Source organism: Myodes glareolus, chromosome 18 (assembly GCF_982192425.1).
Source record: "Myodes glareolus chromosome 18, mMyoGla1.1, whole genome shotgun sequence".
Classification (NCBI taxonomy): Eukaryota; Metazoa; Chordata; class Mammalia; order Rodentia; family Cricetidae; genus Myodes; species Myodes glareolus.
In genome coordinates, this window is record NC_142043.1 from 15,172,986 (window position 1) to 15,188,950 (window position 15,965).

A 15,965-nucleotide genomic window follows, 5' to 3' on the forward strand; every position below is an offset into this window, starting at 1 on the left:
TGTTCCACAAACCGCAGATAGAATACTTCCAGTTATGTTATATAAATTTGGTGGGCTCTCTCTCGTTTCCTACTGCCCTGTCTGATAAGAGAGAGAGAGAGAGAGAGAGAGAGAGAGAGAGAGAGAGAGAGAGAGTTGCCTATTGTTGCCAAAAGAAGTAGGGACTGTTTTCAAAGCTGGTGACTATAGAGAACGCCAGAGTCAGAACGTGCTGACTGTAGAAACAGAAGGAGGCAAGCTCGGGGGACATGGGAGAGGAAAAACCCAGGAAGATTCCGCCCAGGAGCTGTTTGCGCGGGAACCTGCAATGCAGGAGACTGTGCATATAGCACTCTGTCACTGGACCCGCGAACTGTCTCCCTGTAGCCTAGCGGCGATTTCTCTGTCCTCCGCCCACTGAAATGTCAGTAGGGTGCCCACTGAGTAACAAATGAGTGGCATTACATAGCAGACAGCAGGAGAAGATGGAAGGATGCTGCTTCATGCTGACAGAGCATATCTGGAAAAGCACAGAAACACAGGCAAAACCCAGTTTCTCAGCCAATACAGCAACCGAGGCTACAAAGTATAAGGAAAACCTACTGACACCTAGAATGAACCATGTAGACCTTGCTCTTCCGGGAAATAGCTGGGTGTGATACTATGATAAAAAGAAATAAAGATTTCGTCTCTTCTATTAGCTCCCATCAGAAGTGGGAAACCCCAAAGCAAGTGTGACTAGCATCTTCCCTACGCTAAGGAGCTGATGGGCTGAAGGCTTAGGAAGACCAGAAAACAGCCCCACCCCCGTCTCCCACGGGCTAAAGGTTAAGCTAATCACCAGTGGCTAATGTCGCAGTCAATCATGCCTTCATAACAACGCCTCCATAAAACCCTAAGGACAAGGTTCAGAGAGCTTGAAGCTAACCGAACAGGTGCAAATACCCGGAGGGTGAAGCATCCAGAGTGGACCTGGCAGCTGCACAGTACTTCCTATTTGCCGCCCGAGGCGTGCCTTCCTCAGGATCCTTTAGAATCTCCTGTGTATAGAAGCCAGTGGTGAGCAGAAAGTGTTGCCCTGAGATAGGCGAGGCCATGCTTGCAAGTCAGCTGGACCCCAGAGGATTGTGAGAGCTCTGACTTTTAGTCAGACAACCTGGAACACAGGTGACAGACTGGCTTTGGCTACTGATGTTTGAAGTCGGGGTCAATCTGATGGAACCGAGCCTTCAAACCCGTAGAGCATTGGATGCTATCTCCAAGCAAATTGGGTGTTGGATGTTATCTCCAAGTAAACAGGGTCAAAAGTGAATTAAGGATACCCTGCTCGTCTCAGATGGGGAGTCTGGTTTCTGATCTGAAAGTAGGCAAATCACTTTGGATTTCTTCTATCCTTCTACTGTGGGTGACCTTGGAAAGCGGCTCAACTTCTGAGCCTCTCCCACCTCACTCGTGAAATGGAGACATCAATAGTAACTGCCATTCAAAGCTGTTTTGATAATTAATGGTTCATACAAAATGGCATAGAGAACATGTCTGTCATGGTAATTGCTACATGATTATTAGTTTGGGAAATTATCACCCCACCAATTTATTATTTTACAATACTTTAAGTCTATTTCCTTAAAGATTAGACAATCTTTTAAAACATCTCAATTATATCTCAAATATGTGACTCCTGAGATACATTTTTAAAAAATTGAGATTTTTTTTCCCTCTTATTTATTTGTGTATTATTTGTCATGCTGGAACTATATCCAAGGTTATTTATGTGCTGGACAGATAACATTTCCAATCCCCCAATTCTAGATTTTTAAAAGGAGTAACACCAGCCACGTGGCACACACCTATAATTCTAGTAGTCAGAGGACAAAGGCATGAGAGACATCACAAGTTCAAAGCCAGCTTGGTCTACTGGTGTAGCTTGTTCCAGATCAGCTTGGTGTGCCTAGTAAGTTCAAGGTTGACTTGGTACACACAGTAAGTTCAAGGCCAGCTTGATGTACACAGTGAGTTCAAAGCCAGCTTGGTCTCCCTATGAGGCAAGTTCAAGAGTAGCTTTGACTATCTACAAGGTAAGTTCTGGGCCAGCTTGGTAAACATAATTCAGGGCCAGCTTGGCAATATTCAAAGTCAGGCAGAGATCTACAGCAAAACTGGATCAAAACAAACAAACAAAACAAAAACTTCCACCTAGCTGCAAGTCTACGCACATGGTGGTACATGCCTAAGATCCAGAAGTTAGGGTGCACACACAGGAAGATCACACGGTCAAGGCCAGGTGGGACTAGTCATTGAGTTCCTATTCAGACTCATTTGCATAGGGAGGTCCTTTCTCAAAAACCAAAAATTTGGTTATTTTTTTCATTTAATAAAAGACTATAATCCTGAAACATACTTCCCTGAACACAGAACATACTATATTGATTTGTTTTTAAAGCAGATGTCAAGATAAAGGCAAGAAAAACAAAGGCTACTTTTCAAAATATATTAAAAACAAACAAACAAATAAATACTTGAAGCTCTGGGGATGTTGCTCAACTACAAAGAGCTTGCCTGGCGTGTGCAGACCCTCAGGTTCCAGGACCAGCACACACTATAATCCCAGGGCTCAAAGTGGAGGCAGTTCAAGGTCAGCCTTGGGTCAGCCTAGATGACCTAAGACCTTATCTAAAGTAAGTTAGTTAATTAATTAAAACGAAATAAATCTTGGTTTATAACAAAAATATCATAAGAGAAGAGAAAGGATCTCCAGTGAGTAATCTTGCTTTAGGTGCTCATGGTACAATTAAGTAAGGGTTTTCCAGAACGAGCTTCCCTGATCGGATCCCACACAACGTTGATGCCCTGGTCTGGAAACAGACTAGACCCCAGCACCTCCTGCTTTTGTACAGTTCGTAGGCTAACAATGGTTTTATACTCTGAATATCTGGGAGGTGAGGAGGAATGAAAAGAAGAATATAGAGTGCCAGTGAAAAGTATGTAACATTCAAATTTCAGGGCCTGCAAAGAAAGTTTTATTGAAACACTGCCATGCTCATTCTTTGAGGCATTGTCTGGGGATGTTATATCTACACACAGGTGGAATTAAGTAGATTCTACAGAGAGCATAAGGTAGAAGTTCTGCCCGGTACTTTAGAGAAAAAGTTTACTGTTCCCCTGGGCTAGAGTTGAGAAAATATTCCTTCTTGTACCTTCTCCCGGAAGGGCACAACTAATAGACCAGCCTATGACTGGTTCCAAGACTCTGCCGAAGAACTGCCTGGAGTGTGAATCAGTTGTGTTCCGCAAGCCCCTGCATGTTTACCTACAAGATTCTCTACACACACAAGGTGTGCAGATAGCCTTCAGAACACACCGAGGGGCTTCTCACCACAAATAGGACACCAACATCCAGAAACATCAACATGCCCAACAGTCAGACAATAAAATTCTAAAATTCAAAGTTATCAGGATCCTTTATACTACCTGTCAAAGGATAAATTCCTACCAAAACTAGGTAAAAAACAAACAAACAACAACAACAAAAAAATATTTTCAGACCCGGAAAGGAAAGGGGTTAATAACACAAGCCTAATTTTCCTTGTTATTATAGGAATATTAAAAATAGAATATAGTGCTAGTGGAACGGATGGGTGGGCAACGGTGTTTAACTGGACCTGGCAGCTTGGGGGCTTCTATCCCCAGGACTCACAGACTGCTTAAGTTGTATCTGACCTCCACCTTTGCACTGTGGCATGGGAATGCCCCCCCCCCCGCCGCCAATGCAGAGAGAGAGAGAGAAATACATAAATGTAATCAGAGAAAATGAAGACTGTAAGACAATATGTCATACATAGTTAATATGAACCAGAAAGATACATAGAACTAATAAAAATAAGATTAACATAACCTCTACTCAATAGTGAGAGACACACATCATTAAAAGGCAAGCACAAGTAAGTTTATGATGCCCCTAAATGACTAAAATGTCACTGAGATCACCGAAAAATATTTGAATTAAAAAGAGGATAAGTAATTCGCAATGAGAAACTGCAGTGCTGGCAGGTTTGTGGGCTAGAAGGCACATTTATGGGTGGCTGGTGGCATTCTGAATTGATTGTCTGCCTAAAAACAATCTGGCAACCTGCAGCAAACACCATAAAACCACTCATTCGTTTCCTCTGACCTGGCAGTGCCACTTTGGGGAACGCACCCGGGGGAGAAAAACCTAAAAGGGGGCAGAGTGTCCCGTGCGTACGGCAACGTCCGGGCGGATGAGCCCTGTGGGCGAATGACGGCAGCCCAAGCACCCGCACACCCGGCAACAGTGGCGATGGCTCAACACACTTTCGGACCTGCAAAGTCAGTTATTTTTAAATGGCAAGGAAAGGACCTGAGCCGATGTACGTCATAAGCACCTCAAACTTACTTAAAAAACATCTGAGCCTTGGGTTCCAGTGCCCCTAACTCCTCCATAACCCGTCTTTCCCGTCAGAGACTGTTCAATTCAGGAACCTAGGCGGGGTCAGTCCACAGCCTTTGACACCACCCGCCCCTCCCATCTCACCCCCAAATAAACATCCCAGAATCTCTATTGCTGTCATCTTCACTGCCGATACCCCAGGACCATGATCTCCACCTTGTACTCCTGTGGAACAAACAAACTGTCCCCCTGTTTCTAGGACTCTAATCCCTGCTCTACCAGGCTTCCAGGGTGAGCCGAGAGCTGAGAGTGTAACTCAGTGGTAGCGCACTGGCGATGCACAAGGCCCTGGGTTCTGTCACTCGGCTTGAAAAAAAACAGCTTTTTTGTTTTTTTGTTTTTTGTTTGTGGCCTGTTGCCCAAGAATAGTTGACCAACACAAACTATACTCAATGCAGGGAGGTAGGAGAGGAATCTGGAAGCAGCTCAGAGAATATCCTGAATAAAATTCCCCTAAAATTAATTACGACATTATCATTATTATTATTATCATTATTGTTGTTGTTGTTGTTTGCAGGCCGAAGAGATGCTCAATGGTTAAGAGCACTTGCTGCTCTTGCAGAGGAATTTGGTTCCCAGCACCCATGTTGGTGTCTCAAAACCGCCAGTAACTTGAGCTCCTGGGGATCTAACGCCCTTTTCTGGTCTCTGAGGCCATCTTCACACATATGCATATCGCACACGCACACGCACGCGCATGCACACACACACACACACCCCAAACACGTAAGTCTTTTTAAAAAATGTTCAAGCCGTACTGTTACCCTCCCTCTCGTGAACCGTCAAGGGTCCCACATGGCAGCCCTGCTGCCTCTTCCCACCGAGCTCCCACTGCTCCCTTTCACAGAGCCCCAGCCATGGTGACCAGAGGTCATAGGTCACAGTCTGTCCTGCCCTTGGCTATTCCATATCCCGTTCCCTCCCACTGGAGTCCTCCCCTTTCTGCTCTATGGTGGTTACCTGGAAGTGTCACCCTTTCTACGAGCTGAAGGGAGACTACAGACAGCCTCTTGATTCTACAGAGCCACAATCGAATCACACCTGTTAGTTAATAGACGGTCCTTAAGTTTGAATGGACAGATGAAAAACAGAAATATGCACCTGTAAGGGAAAAGCAAACAGCTGCAGAAAGAAGAGAGGGGCAGAAGCAGCACACACACACACTGGTTAGACTGTTCTGGAAACCCGTCACCTTTGCCTGTCAACTTCCCTGACCTTTATCCTCCTGCCTCTCTACTCCTGGATGCGCAGAGCTAGCCATGTCTACAGTGAAATTAGACAGTGGTCTTGCCACAAAGGTTCGTCGGAGACCAGAATTACAACCTCTTTTTCAGGACTAACGACCAAGTAATTTCCTCTCAGCTTTTGTTTTTCTCTGGTCTACCGAGGCCCTATAGTCTACAGATATATTTCAAAACTCATTTAATTAGCACAGCTCCCAACTCTTGTCAGAGACAATATTTGGTGCCATAGATGGTGAGCAATGTCCTATGCAGCAGGCCTGTACAGTTGGTCCATGGGCTGCAGCATGCTCGGCTCTGAATGGGACCGCTATACCACACCGTTCCCCTACTTGGAGCTCAGGGGTCTCATAGAAGTAGGGAGGAGAATAATTTTAAGATCCATTGCACACATGAACTCACAGGGCTTGGCACAGCACGCACAAGAACTAGACAAGACCAAGCCAGCGAAAAACTTGCATGGACAGGGAAGGGAGCCACAAAGGCTCACCCCTAGCCGAGGACCTATTGGCAACTTATGGCTGTTTGGGGAGACTCCATTTTCTTTAGGTGTGGGGCTCCTGACAGGCTGTCCACAATCCCGTAGATGGTCCCACATTCCTGCACATATAGGCAGTCCTATATGAACTCAGCGGGTTTAGGAAATGTGAACAGAAAATTGGGAGGGAGAAGTGATGGGGAAGGTATGTGCGAGACATTCGAAAGGGAAGGAGTGGAGGGCTGTGAATGTGATCAAAACGTGCTATATGCATGTATGAAGCTCTGTTTTATGAAGGTGCCTCCAGTAATTGTGGCGAGCTCCATGCCATGTTCACAGCATCCGTCAGCCAGTCAAATCATGGAGTTAAATCCCCATCCCGGAGAACAAATGCTAGTCAGAGTTGGTATATGCTGTGGGCTTGTCTTATACACATAATTAGGCTGGCAGCAAAGAGGACCCTAGCAGGTCCTCAGAATAAGTGAGCAGAAGCTACACTGTGAAGCAGAACCCACACCACACCGTTACTCACTAAGCAAATATTTTTCAAAATGACCCAGGCTGCAGGAGAGCAACGCGCCTGTCCCCTATTTATAACGTCTCAGTTTGCAGCAGTGACCTTCCATTTCCACCATGGCACCACGGCCCGTCGGAGTCACACCATAGGAAAATGCTCGCCCATGTCTCCACACCCTCTCCTCTCCACCCCCTCACGCCGTGCTCTCTCACCAGGAGTTTTGGCAAACCATCCAGACACCATCACGAAACCCAGAACACAGAAAGAACATGCCCCACTCTTGGCTAACATCATCCCCTTTGGAGGAAACAAACATACGGTACATTGAAGTGAACCCCTACAGGCAACATGGCAGAAAGAGCTGAGAAACTATGCCAACGTATATGCCATTCCCCTCTCCAGAACGAATGATGGGCAGAAGAGCAAACCCCATCAACCCTCATTCTGGGATCTGTAAAATGGGACTGAGGCTGCGACCTGGGGACTTGGAAAAGGGGACTTTTCTTGGACTGGGGACTGTGGTGCTTTGTAAAAGATGCTCAGTGGGGTGGAAAGTGCCCAGTCAAGGAGGACCAATCACATCCTGATATGAATGGTTGCTGGCCATTTGCTTAGCCCTCCTCTGAAGGCTGCTGGTACAGAAGCCGACTGCATCCACAGCTGAGTCCAGGGCACACGGACACCCTCCACTTCTCCTCTAAATGCATTAAGCTCCTGTTGCAGGAAGACTTGCAAATGGTACCAAGCAACAAAGCCACCACGTCCTTCTGGTTGCAGAGGAACACGTGGAAAGCTATATTGTAGATATTAGATAATTAGCCTGGCTACGATTTGGATCGTCATGTGCATCTCCATTCTGGTCATTTGCTTTAGTCCAGAGAAGTATCCTGCATAGTCTTCAAGTATCCTGGAGAGGAGATGAAAGGACACAGTGCAGCCTTCTGCCAGCTTCCCCGGGTCCTGCTGCATCCCACACTTTCCCGGACCCTTCTGAGCAGTTTTCCCAACACCACAGACACTTCATCTCCAAGGCCAGCGCACTGACACCAGAACACACAAGTTCAGCACTGCTCACGGACCATGACTGCACACCTGCCTTCAGTCCTCAGCGTGATCCTCAGTCCCTCCCTCCTTCAAGCAGAGGGCCTCCCCATACTTCTGGACCTCGGCCAGCTTCCCCCAGGGTAATGACCATTGCCCATCCAGGTGGCAGCGTTCAAGTCAACTTATGATCCTGTTGACTTTTAGGTATTTGACAAATATAAACACTGGGGGAAGCCAGTGTTTATTCATGATCTCGCCCCAATTCCTAAAGAACACAAGCTCAGCAGTCGCTCAGGCTGTAGCAAGTGTCAACCCCCTGCAGACACTCGGGGGAGATTAAAAGCTGGGACCAAGCTGCTCCTATAAAAGGCTCAGTTGTCATTCTGACCATCAAACATATCTCCGTTTCACGGCCGGAGGAGATTCGACTCCAAATGACCAGTGGACGCCCACCAAAGCTCTGAGATAATCTGGGCTGCTCTTGTCACAGAGGAGAAGCCCCTGAGCTTGCCAAGAAGTTTCTGATGGTGACCCGGCATTACCGCCCTTGCCAGGCCTGTGTGGGGAAAGAAGGCCAGCAGAGTGGTAGAGCTTTCTGGAAAATAGGCAGAGCTGTTTATGCAAGGAAAAGTCACCCGATTCATCCCAGCCCCTGAAGAGTCTGACGAGGCGTCTCACCATTTCCCGTCACCAAAAAGGAAAATAATGAACTTTACTTAGGTCAATTACAGTTTACATACTGGCTGAGTAAGCACAAAACCAATTTGCAACTTTTCTACCAAGCTTCCCAGAAGGCTTTGCGTCTCTTCAGGATGAAGTCAAGTGCAAAGCCAACGTGTGATGTCTCCAAACCCCAACCTCCAACAACTACAACTCACCAGACCCAGCCAGGGAGCCACACCCACTCCTGAGTACTGGAGAAGGCACCAGCCTGCAAACTACCCAAAAGAATGTGGCATTAACTATGCTTGCTCTATGTAACTTTGTAGACATGGTCCAAGTGTGTAAAAGTAAGTAGTTGCCAAATCTGTGCCCATGTAGCCACAGAGGTGTTTTTTTTTTTCATTTTAAGGATATATCTTATTTGAAGAAATATTTTTCTTATAGATTTAGCTTAGCTGTGCTAGAGATTCTATCTGTTTGTCTCTCGGTCTGTCTGTCCATCTGTCTGTTAGGGACTAGACCTGAGAGAGAGCCAGACATATACCTTTAATGCAGATGAGAAAACCTGATCCTATTTTCTGGTTTGGTTATAGGGATAACTCATGGGAATTGGGAATTTTTCGATCCAGTACAAGTTCTGAGTGGCTTATTCTTCCTCATTCCCAATTTCTCATAAGTCAATTTCCCTACTAAGACTGGTACATTATACCAAGATTGAAAAGTTTCCCAAGACAGAAGTATTTTCCTCTTCTGACTTTGACTCTAATGGCGAAGTTACTTGCACTGTTTCAAAGATGTGAACACGGCATTTGTGCGTCGCTCTGGATCTAGCATGCTCATCCACTGATCCCACCAGAGTGAAACTCCACACGCTTTCTAAGTCACAGAAACTCGCTTTATGGTGAGGTTCTCCTCCCACTCCATCACTTCTGCTGCCTAGGACCACACCCTCAGGGAGGCGCACCATCACTTCCTCAGGGTAGGCTGGTCTTTCCCTCAGCCAAGCTGTGTGGGGTGTTAGATCAGTCACAGCTTGGGTTCCCTTCCAGCTCCACAGTCCAAGACGGTACACTTTAAGTATACAACAGGGAAAAAGTCCCCTGTGTATAGTGCCAGCTCTGATTCAATGTTCCCCTTGAACTTGTCACCGAGTCTTAAAGATATGAGCCCCAAGCAGACTGCCCCACACTCCTGCCTAGGCAGCTAGCCATTTGTTATGACAGGTGAAGGTAGAACAGTGGCCGGCAGAGACACTTGGTACTCTCTAGGCAGAGAGATAACTTGACGGTGTGCCTCACCATTTCCCATCACCAAAAAGTTTTTTCTTTAGGTGATGGGAAAGGGTGAGATGCCAATTGCCTAAAGAAAGGACAGATGGACAGAAAGCTGGACAAGGTACTTAGCAAATGCCCTGTGACTGGAATTCTTTTATTTTTAAATTAAAATGTAATTATTAAATACAGTTTTCTCCCTTTCTTTTCTTCCTTTTAACCCTTCCCATGTACCAACCATTTGTTCTCTCTCAAATTCATGGCCTTGTCTTCAATTGCCATTACATGTGTACATTTGTAATACATCTATACACATTTCTTAGTTGCACATAATTCTAATCCTTTGTAGACCCCATGAGATTACCCCTTCCATGTTATCATGTCTATCGAGATTTTCCTGTTCAGATCCTGTTTAGGCAGCCATGTTGCTGAGACTTCACGAGTGAAGCTTCCCTGACATTTCTAGGAAACACAATCTCACAGGAGACCTCCGTTCCTCTGGCTCTTAGACTCTTCCCATTCTGTCTTCTGCTGCGTTCCCTGCGCCTCTGGTGCAGGAATTCTCAATACCGGGACAGCAGTAGCTTTCAAAGCTTAGGTCCAGTGCCATTACCAAAGAAGCCTCCTTTCTGCCTTGACTGGCTCTTGTGATCAATCTGTATAGTCAAAACAAGCTCCCTAAAGACACGGGCCCCTCTGACTGCATCCAGTGTTGAGTGAGCAAGTCCTTCTAGGACAGCCCCTAAACTACCAGGGATCTGAATATGTCATTTACGGAACTTTAGCCAGGAACATGTATGCTATCTTTCCGTTCGTGCAGTTCTCAAGCCTGACACGGTCACCTCCACTCATCAGCAACAGGGCATTTAGAGCTCACACCACATGTGTGTGGAGATTCTACTTCCTCACCCCTAGAATGGAGGCAGCACCTGTTTGACAGGCATGGTGAGATGCTGTGTATAAAATACCTTGCTGCTCCCTCTACATGTTCATATAGTCTGCATGTTCATATAGTCTACATGTTCATATAGTCACCATACAAACACATCATATTATACGCCATACATTTCGTATCTATGTCAGAGCCTATGGTAAGCTCCCTTTTAGCCTGTCTTGCAAAAAAAAAAAAGGGGTCACAAAAATAACAGCAACAAAGACTGCTGGGAAAAAAGTGGGCAGGGGCAACTGGAGACATTATGAGCTGTCTCGCTGGCAGCATTATTTTCTCTCATCTGACCACACCGTACGAGCGCAGCAGCAACCTCCCTACACCCCTGTTGGTCTTCCAGGTCCCTCACACCATATTTACGTGAGCTGTCCTACCTGGTGTTAGTCATTAACGTGGCCAAGACTTCTGAGAACAATGTCACCAGACCACCGCTGTACATATTAACAAAGCCTGTCCTGGTGACCAAGGCGGGCAGGGTGAGATGGAAAATTGTTCCTGGCACACCCACCCCTTCAGGAGGACCAGGTCATCCTTCTTCTTGCTCCTTCAACTCAAGTAAAGCCTGTTTGCTATAGTTACCAGAAGATCCAGAGATCGCCTTCAAAATGCCTTCGTAAATTTCCCTTAACTGTCAAACGTACACTGTCCGACCATCAGCTGCAAATCTGTTGTGCAATTTGTGGGTAAGTTGAGTTTGATAAGCTAATCAAAGAAGCTAGGCCCTTTCTGAGTTAGCTAAAGCATGAATTTTTATAGACTGAGAGCTTCAAGTACCTATTTCAAGCTAAAAGTTAAAAAAAATATATGAAATCTACACACTGAGCAATAACTGAAGACTGGATGTGTGAGTGTGAAGTCGGGGCCCAGAGCGTGTACTGACCAGATCTCCTCCAGTCAGTAGGATCAATGTTCCCGCGAACTCTGCTTTAAGACTGTCAGTTCAAGTTCATTGCCCCAAGAACTCACTGACTGCTTGCTTCAAGGGAACAAACTTGGACTTTGCTGTTATTATAAAGAGACAGAAAAGAGTCTCCTAAGGGGTACTGAGACTTGCCTCGTTATAACGGCTAAGAACAACAAACTTTCGTTAGTCTCACTCTCTTCCTACACACACACATACACATGCACACACACATACACACATACACACACATACACACACACATACACACACACACACCAGAAGGGCAGGGGGTTGGGGGATTGGGGGTAGATCTGAGTATCTGTAGGATGAATTCTCAGGCCATAGCAACTGCAGTGCCTTGAGATGGAAGCAGTAGATCTTGGCTGGCCAGGCAGTTAAGTCCTTTAGGGGAAGGAGACAAGAGGCCTGCCTTCCCTTACACAGCCCAACCATGAAAACAGGCTCTTTTTGTTTTTGTTTGGTTTTTAGCTAACAACCTTCATCCTCCCTGCTGGGATAAAAGGCATGGCTGGTTTATGACTGCTCAAGGGTTTGAATTCAAATTATTTTCCACCCAGTTCCCCACTTGGCCTCAATACTCGGAATAAAGGGATGGTTTGGGTAAGTTTTGGATAAGGAATGATGTCAGGCTTTAGTCAGATAAAGTGATGGAGGACTATACTCAGGGCACGCCCCAGCTTTGGGCGCTGAGGGAGCCCGCATCATCTTGGGTGGTGACATGCCTAAACACAAAAAAGGAGAAATAAGGATGGAGAAAATTAATCCTCCTTTATGTAGCTCTTTTCCCCTCCCCCCTCTACTGGAGAGCCAGAGCGCCTGTTGGCTCTAAGCCGGTGCTTAGGAGGCGCCTGAGAATGGGTCTCGGGGTCCCTTTTTTCTTCTTCTTCTTTTGGCGTGCAGAAATCAGGACCCATCCGAGCCAAGACGGAGGAGAGAAGCAAGAAGGCTAGAGCAAGAGGCGGCCTGCTCACTACTCCGGAATGCCCGCCCGGCGCGCGGAAGCACGCAGCGGTTGCTCGCGTCCGGAGCGCACCGGTCCCGCTGTCTCCACTGCAGTAGCATCCGGACATGACATTGCAGCAGCGACAAAGCGGCGGCCACAACCGGCCGCAGGCAACTGACAGGACTGCTCGGGCCTTGCACCACGCAGAGGAGCTGGCAGCGAATGATACTGGGGTGAGGCTATGTGTTGGGGTGCAAGGTAGGCCAAGTCGAGGGTAAAAACCCTGAAATGCGCAGGACGCCAGGGCGGCCACCTCTCGCGCCTCCTCCAAGCAGCTAGATTGCAAGAAAAATAATTCGAACACTAATAATGCTAACTAAAAACCATGCTAACACTTCTCAGCCGTAGCTCAACCTCTATCCCTCAAAAAAAAAAAAAAAAAAGATCTAATATGAGTCCCCCTCGGTCTCGTAACCTTCCAATGGAGCTAGTCCCACCGCGCGCCTCTAGCACTCCGGGCCCGGGGACCCGCCCCGCTCCCGTATGTCGGCTCGAACACAACCGTCACCCTAAGGTTCCCTCCGATGGCTCACCAGGAGAAGAGAGCCGGCGACCATCGTGGCTCCGACTTGGCCGGCGATGCGGCTGCGAGAGGCGAGGGCGGTGATGCTGCTTGCCGAGGTCCCCATGGCCGAGCCCGGGGCTCGCAGGGACGCCCGGAGCGCGCGGCCCCACGGCAGCTGGAATCGGTGGCTGTTTCTGCCCAGCGCCGCATCCACCGCCGCCTCCCAGGCGGGGAGCCCATCTACCTCCAGCAGCCCATGTGCACTGCAGCAGCCGGGCGGCCGGACGGAAGAGGGAGGCGGCAGGGGAGGCTCGGGACGGCGCTCAGCACCTGCCCAGGGGCGCGGGCGCCCGGGCGGAGAGAAGCAGGCGCGCTTGGAACCCGTGCCTCCCGGTGCTCTCCAGCGACAGGGGCTGTGGAGAACCAGGGAGCAGGGCTGACGGAGACACAGTGAAGGAACGGCTTCCCATAGCGAAGCCTCCAGCCTCTACCAACCAGTCGCCTCCTCCGCTGCCCAGACCGGCCGGCGAGGGACTGAGTCGGGTGGCCACTCAGCCCGGGGACACACGTGGTGGCGCCGAAGGGGCGGAGAACCGGCCCTTTGTGATGTCACCCGGGAGGAGGCCGGGCTCTTTGTGCAGATGGAGAGTTAAAGGCGGTCTAGAAATGGAGGGGAAGGAAAGGGTGCCCCTTGGCGTTAGCTGGAGGAATTGCGCTTGCTTGTTAACCTGGGAGTCCAGTACACACCCCTCACTTTTCTTCTTTTTGCAAAATGATTTCGAGTAAATTATATGTAAAGCAGAGACTATTTTCTTTCTCTAACATAAATTTTAACAACAACCAATATAACTTGAGCATTATGGCGCTCTCCTGCATGTTTCTTTTAATAAAGTTGAGGCAGGAGAATTTGGAGTTGGAAGAAAGCCTGAGATACACAGAATCCGTCTCGTGAATGTATACATATATACATGCATGCATGAGTGAATTAGTGCGTGAATGACTGAATTAACTGAGCATAGTGGTACCATTAAGTACTCTGGAGGCTGAGACATAAAACTCCCAGTTCCAGGTCAGCCAAAACTAGGGTTCCACACAAACCTGGCTTACGAAGTAAAACGGTGACTCAAAAAAATAATTAATTAATTAAACAAACAAGACAACAACAACCAAGGAGTTTACATCAGCATTCAGACACAAACAGACTTGTGCGTTGATTCTGCATTGCTGCGGCTCTCTGCTTCCTGACTCCAGGTACACTGTGACCAGCTGCCTCCCCTCGGCTCCCACTGTAACTGTAGCCTCTGAAACCGTGAGACAAATCAGACCTCTCCTCTCTGGGTCTGCTTTTGCTGTGCATTTGATCTCAGCAGTGGAAAAGCTAGTACAGAGACACAAGACTAGGCAGCCTGGATAGGGAACTGCCATGGTAGGGGTCCGATTTACTTCCTTATCGCTTAGCACATCGAGCGTTGGCTCTTTTCCTCAGCATCCTTTGGAAGATCAAAAGGTATTTAAAAATTAATATGAGGATTAATACCAATCTCATCTTTCAAACATCTGCCAGGAAAGAAAAGGGTTGGCTATAAACACTAAAGGGAAAAGCTGCAGTATAAAGTCTCCAGTAAAATTCAAAGAGGTTCTGAAAAATACTATCATTAAATACAGAATTTGGGGAAATGGGGACGGGGGAGCCATAGTTCAACTTGAAATCCTCAGGCTATCTCTAAAGCTTCCAAAAGTGAGGGGTGTGTACTATGCCTCCCTGCATGATAGGGATAATTAATTTCAGAAAAAAACTCAAATTAGTGAGCACTACTATCCTAGATCTTTTTGTCTAAAGGAAGTGAGTTAGTAAAGGACGAGGTCAGTTAGCACCTTACATCCAAATGCAGGTTACTCAGGTAGCATGACTTGTCCGCCTGAGCTGGGAGGGTTTCATTTGGGTAACTGCAGCTCTGACCGGTTCATTCCCCTTGTTCTTTGCCCTGCTTTCACATCCTCTGGGGGCTTTACAGGATATTAATCACCTGGACTCAAATTTTAACACACCTTTCCGGTTGGGTTGGGTTGGGTTGGGTTGGGTTGGTTGCTTGCTTAATTTTTTTGTTGTTTGCTTGTTTTGTTTTGTTTGTTTGTTTTTATCTGTTTTAAACCAGGTCTTGCTGTGTAGCTCAGGTTAGCCTTCAATGTATGGCCACCCTGCTTCAGCCTGAGCACCAACCACTATGCCTCTTGTTGAAAAGCTTCAGTTGTTCTTGCTTACTGCTATGTAAATGATTCTTGGTATCAGTGATAAACCAATAAAGAATCAATCGAATCTCTTGAATCTGGGTAGAATATAAAATGTCATTTATCCATTATATGTTTAAAAAAAAAAGAACTGTCTTTCATTTCAGATTGGAAAGTGCTTTTATCACCAACTACTTCACATATTCAAGATGGCCATGCAGATGTCTTTATTTACTCATAAGTGGTGAATATTCAACCATAAATAATGGATTTTCTGCCTAAGCTCCGAAGAAAGAGAAGATAAGTATTATTAATAAAGCATGACTATAGCAAAAACTGAAAGGTACAAATGAGGCCAAAGTGGATAAGCCCAGTCCTGTCTTTGCCATAAAACAACTGCTTCTGCCCTCCAACCTGATTTGAACTTTTTGTACTTCTTCCAATACCATACAGATCTCCTGTTTTCCCAGCCTCAAACTCCTCATCACTAGAATTTCCCATTTCCTTGGTATATTTCTGTAAGAGTTAATAAGAAGCCTGAGCTAATAAGTCAACCAGTTTATAATTAATGTAGGCCTCTGTGTGTTTCTTTGGGACTGAACAGCTGCAGGACAGAAAACTTCTGTCAACAAATGGCGCCAATGTGGCTAACTACACCCACATAAAGCCTGAGAGAGATTGGGAAGTAATTCTAGA

At 46.8% G+C, this 15,965-nt stretch overlaps 1 protein-coding gene across 1 annotated transcript in view; it reads right to left on the reverse strand.

Annotated features, from left to right (window-relative positions):
* Nucleotides 1-13,595, reverse strand: part of Tnfrsf21 (TNF receptor superfamily member 21) — a 71,553-nt gene extending 57,958 nt beyond the window's left edge. The window contains exon 1 of the mRNA XM_087897997.1: nt 13,069-13,595. Within this exon, the coding sequence (XP_087754123.1) occupies nt 13,069-13,164 (96 nt within the window). The 5' untranslated portion in view covers nt 13,165-13,595. The remainder of the gene's footprint in view (nt 1-13,068) is intronic.
* Nucleotides 13,596-15,965: the final 2,370 nt, after the last annotated feature.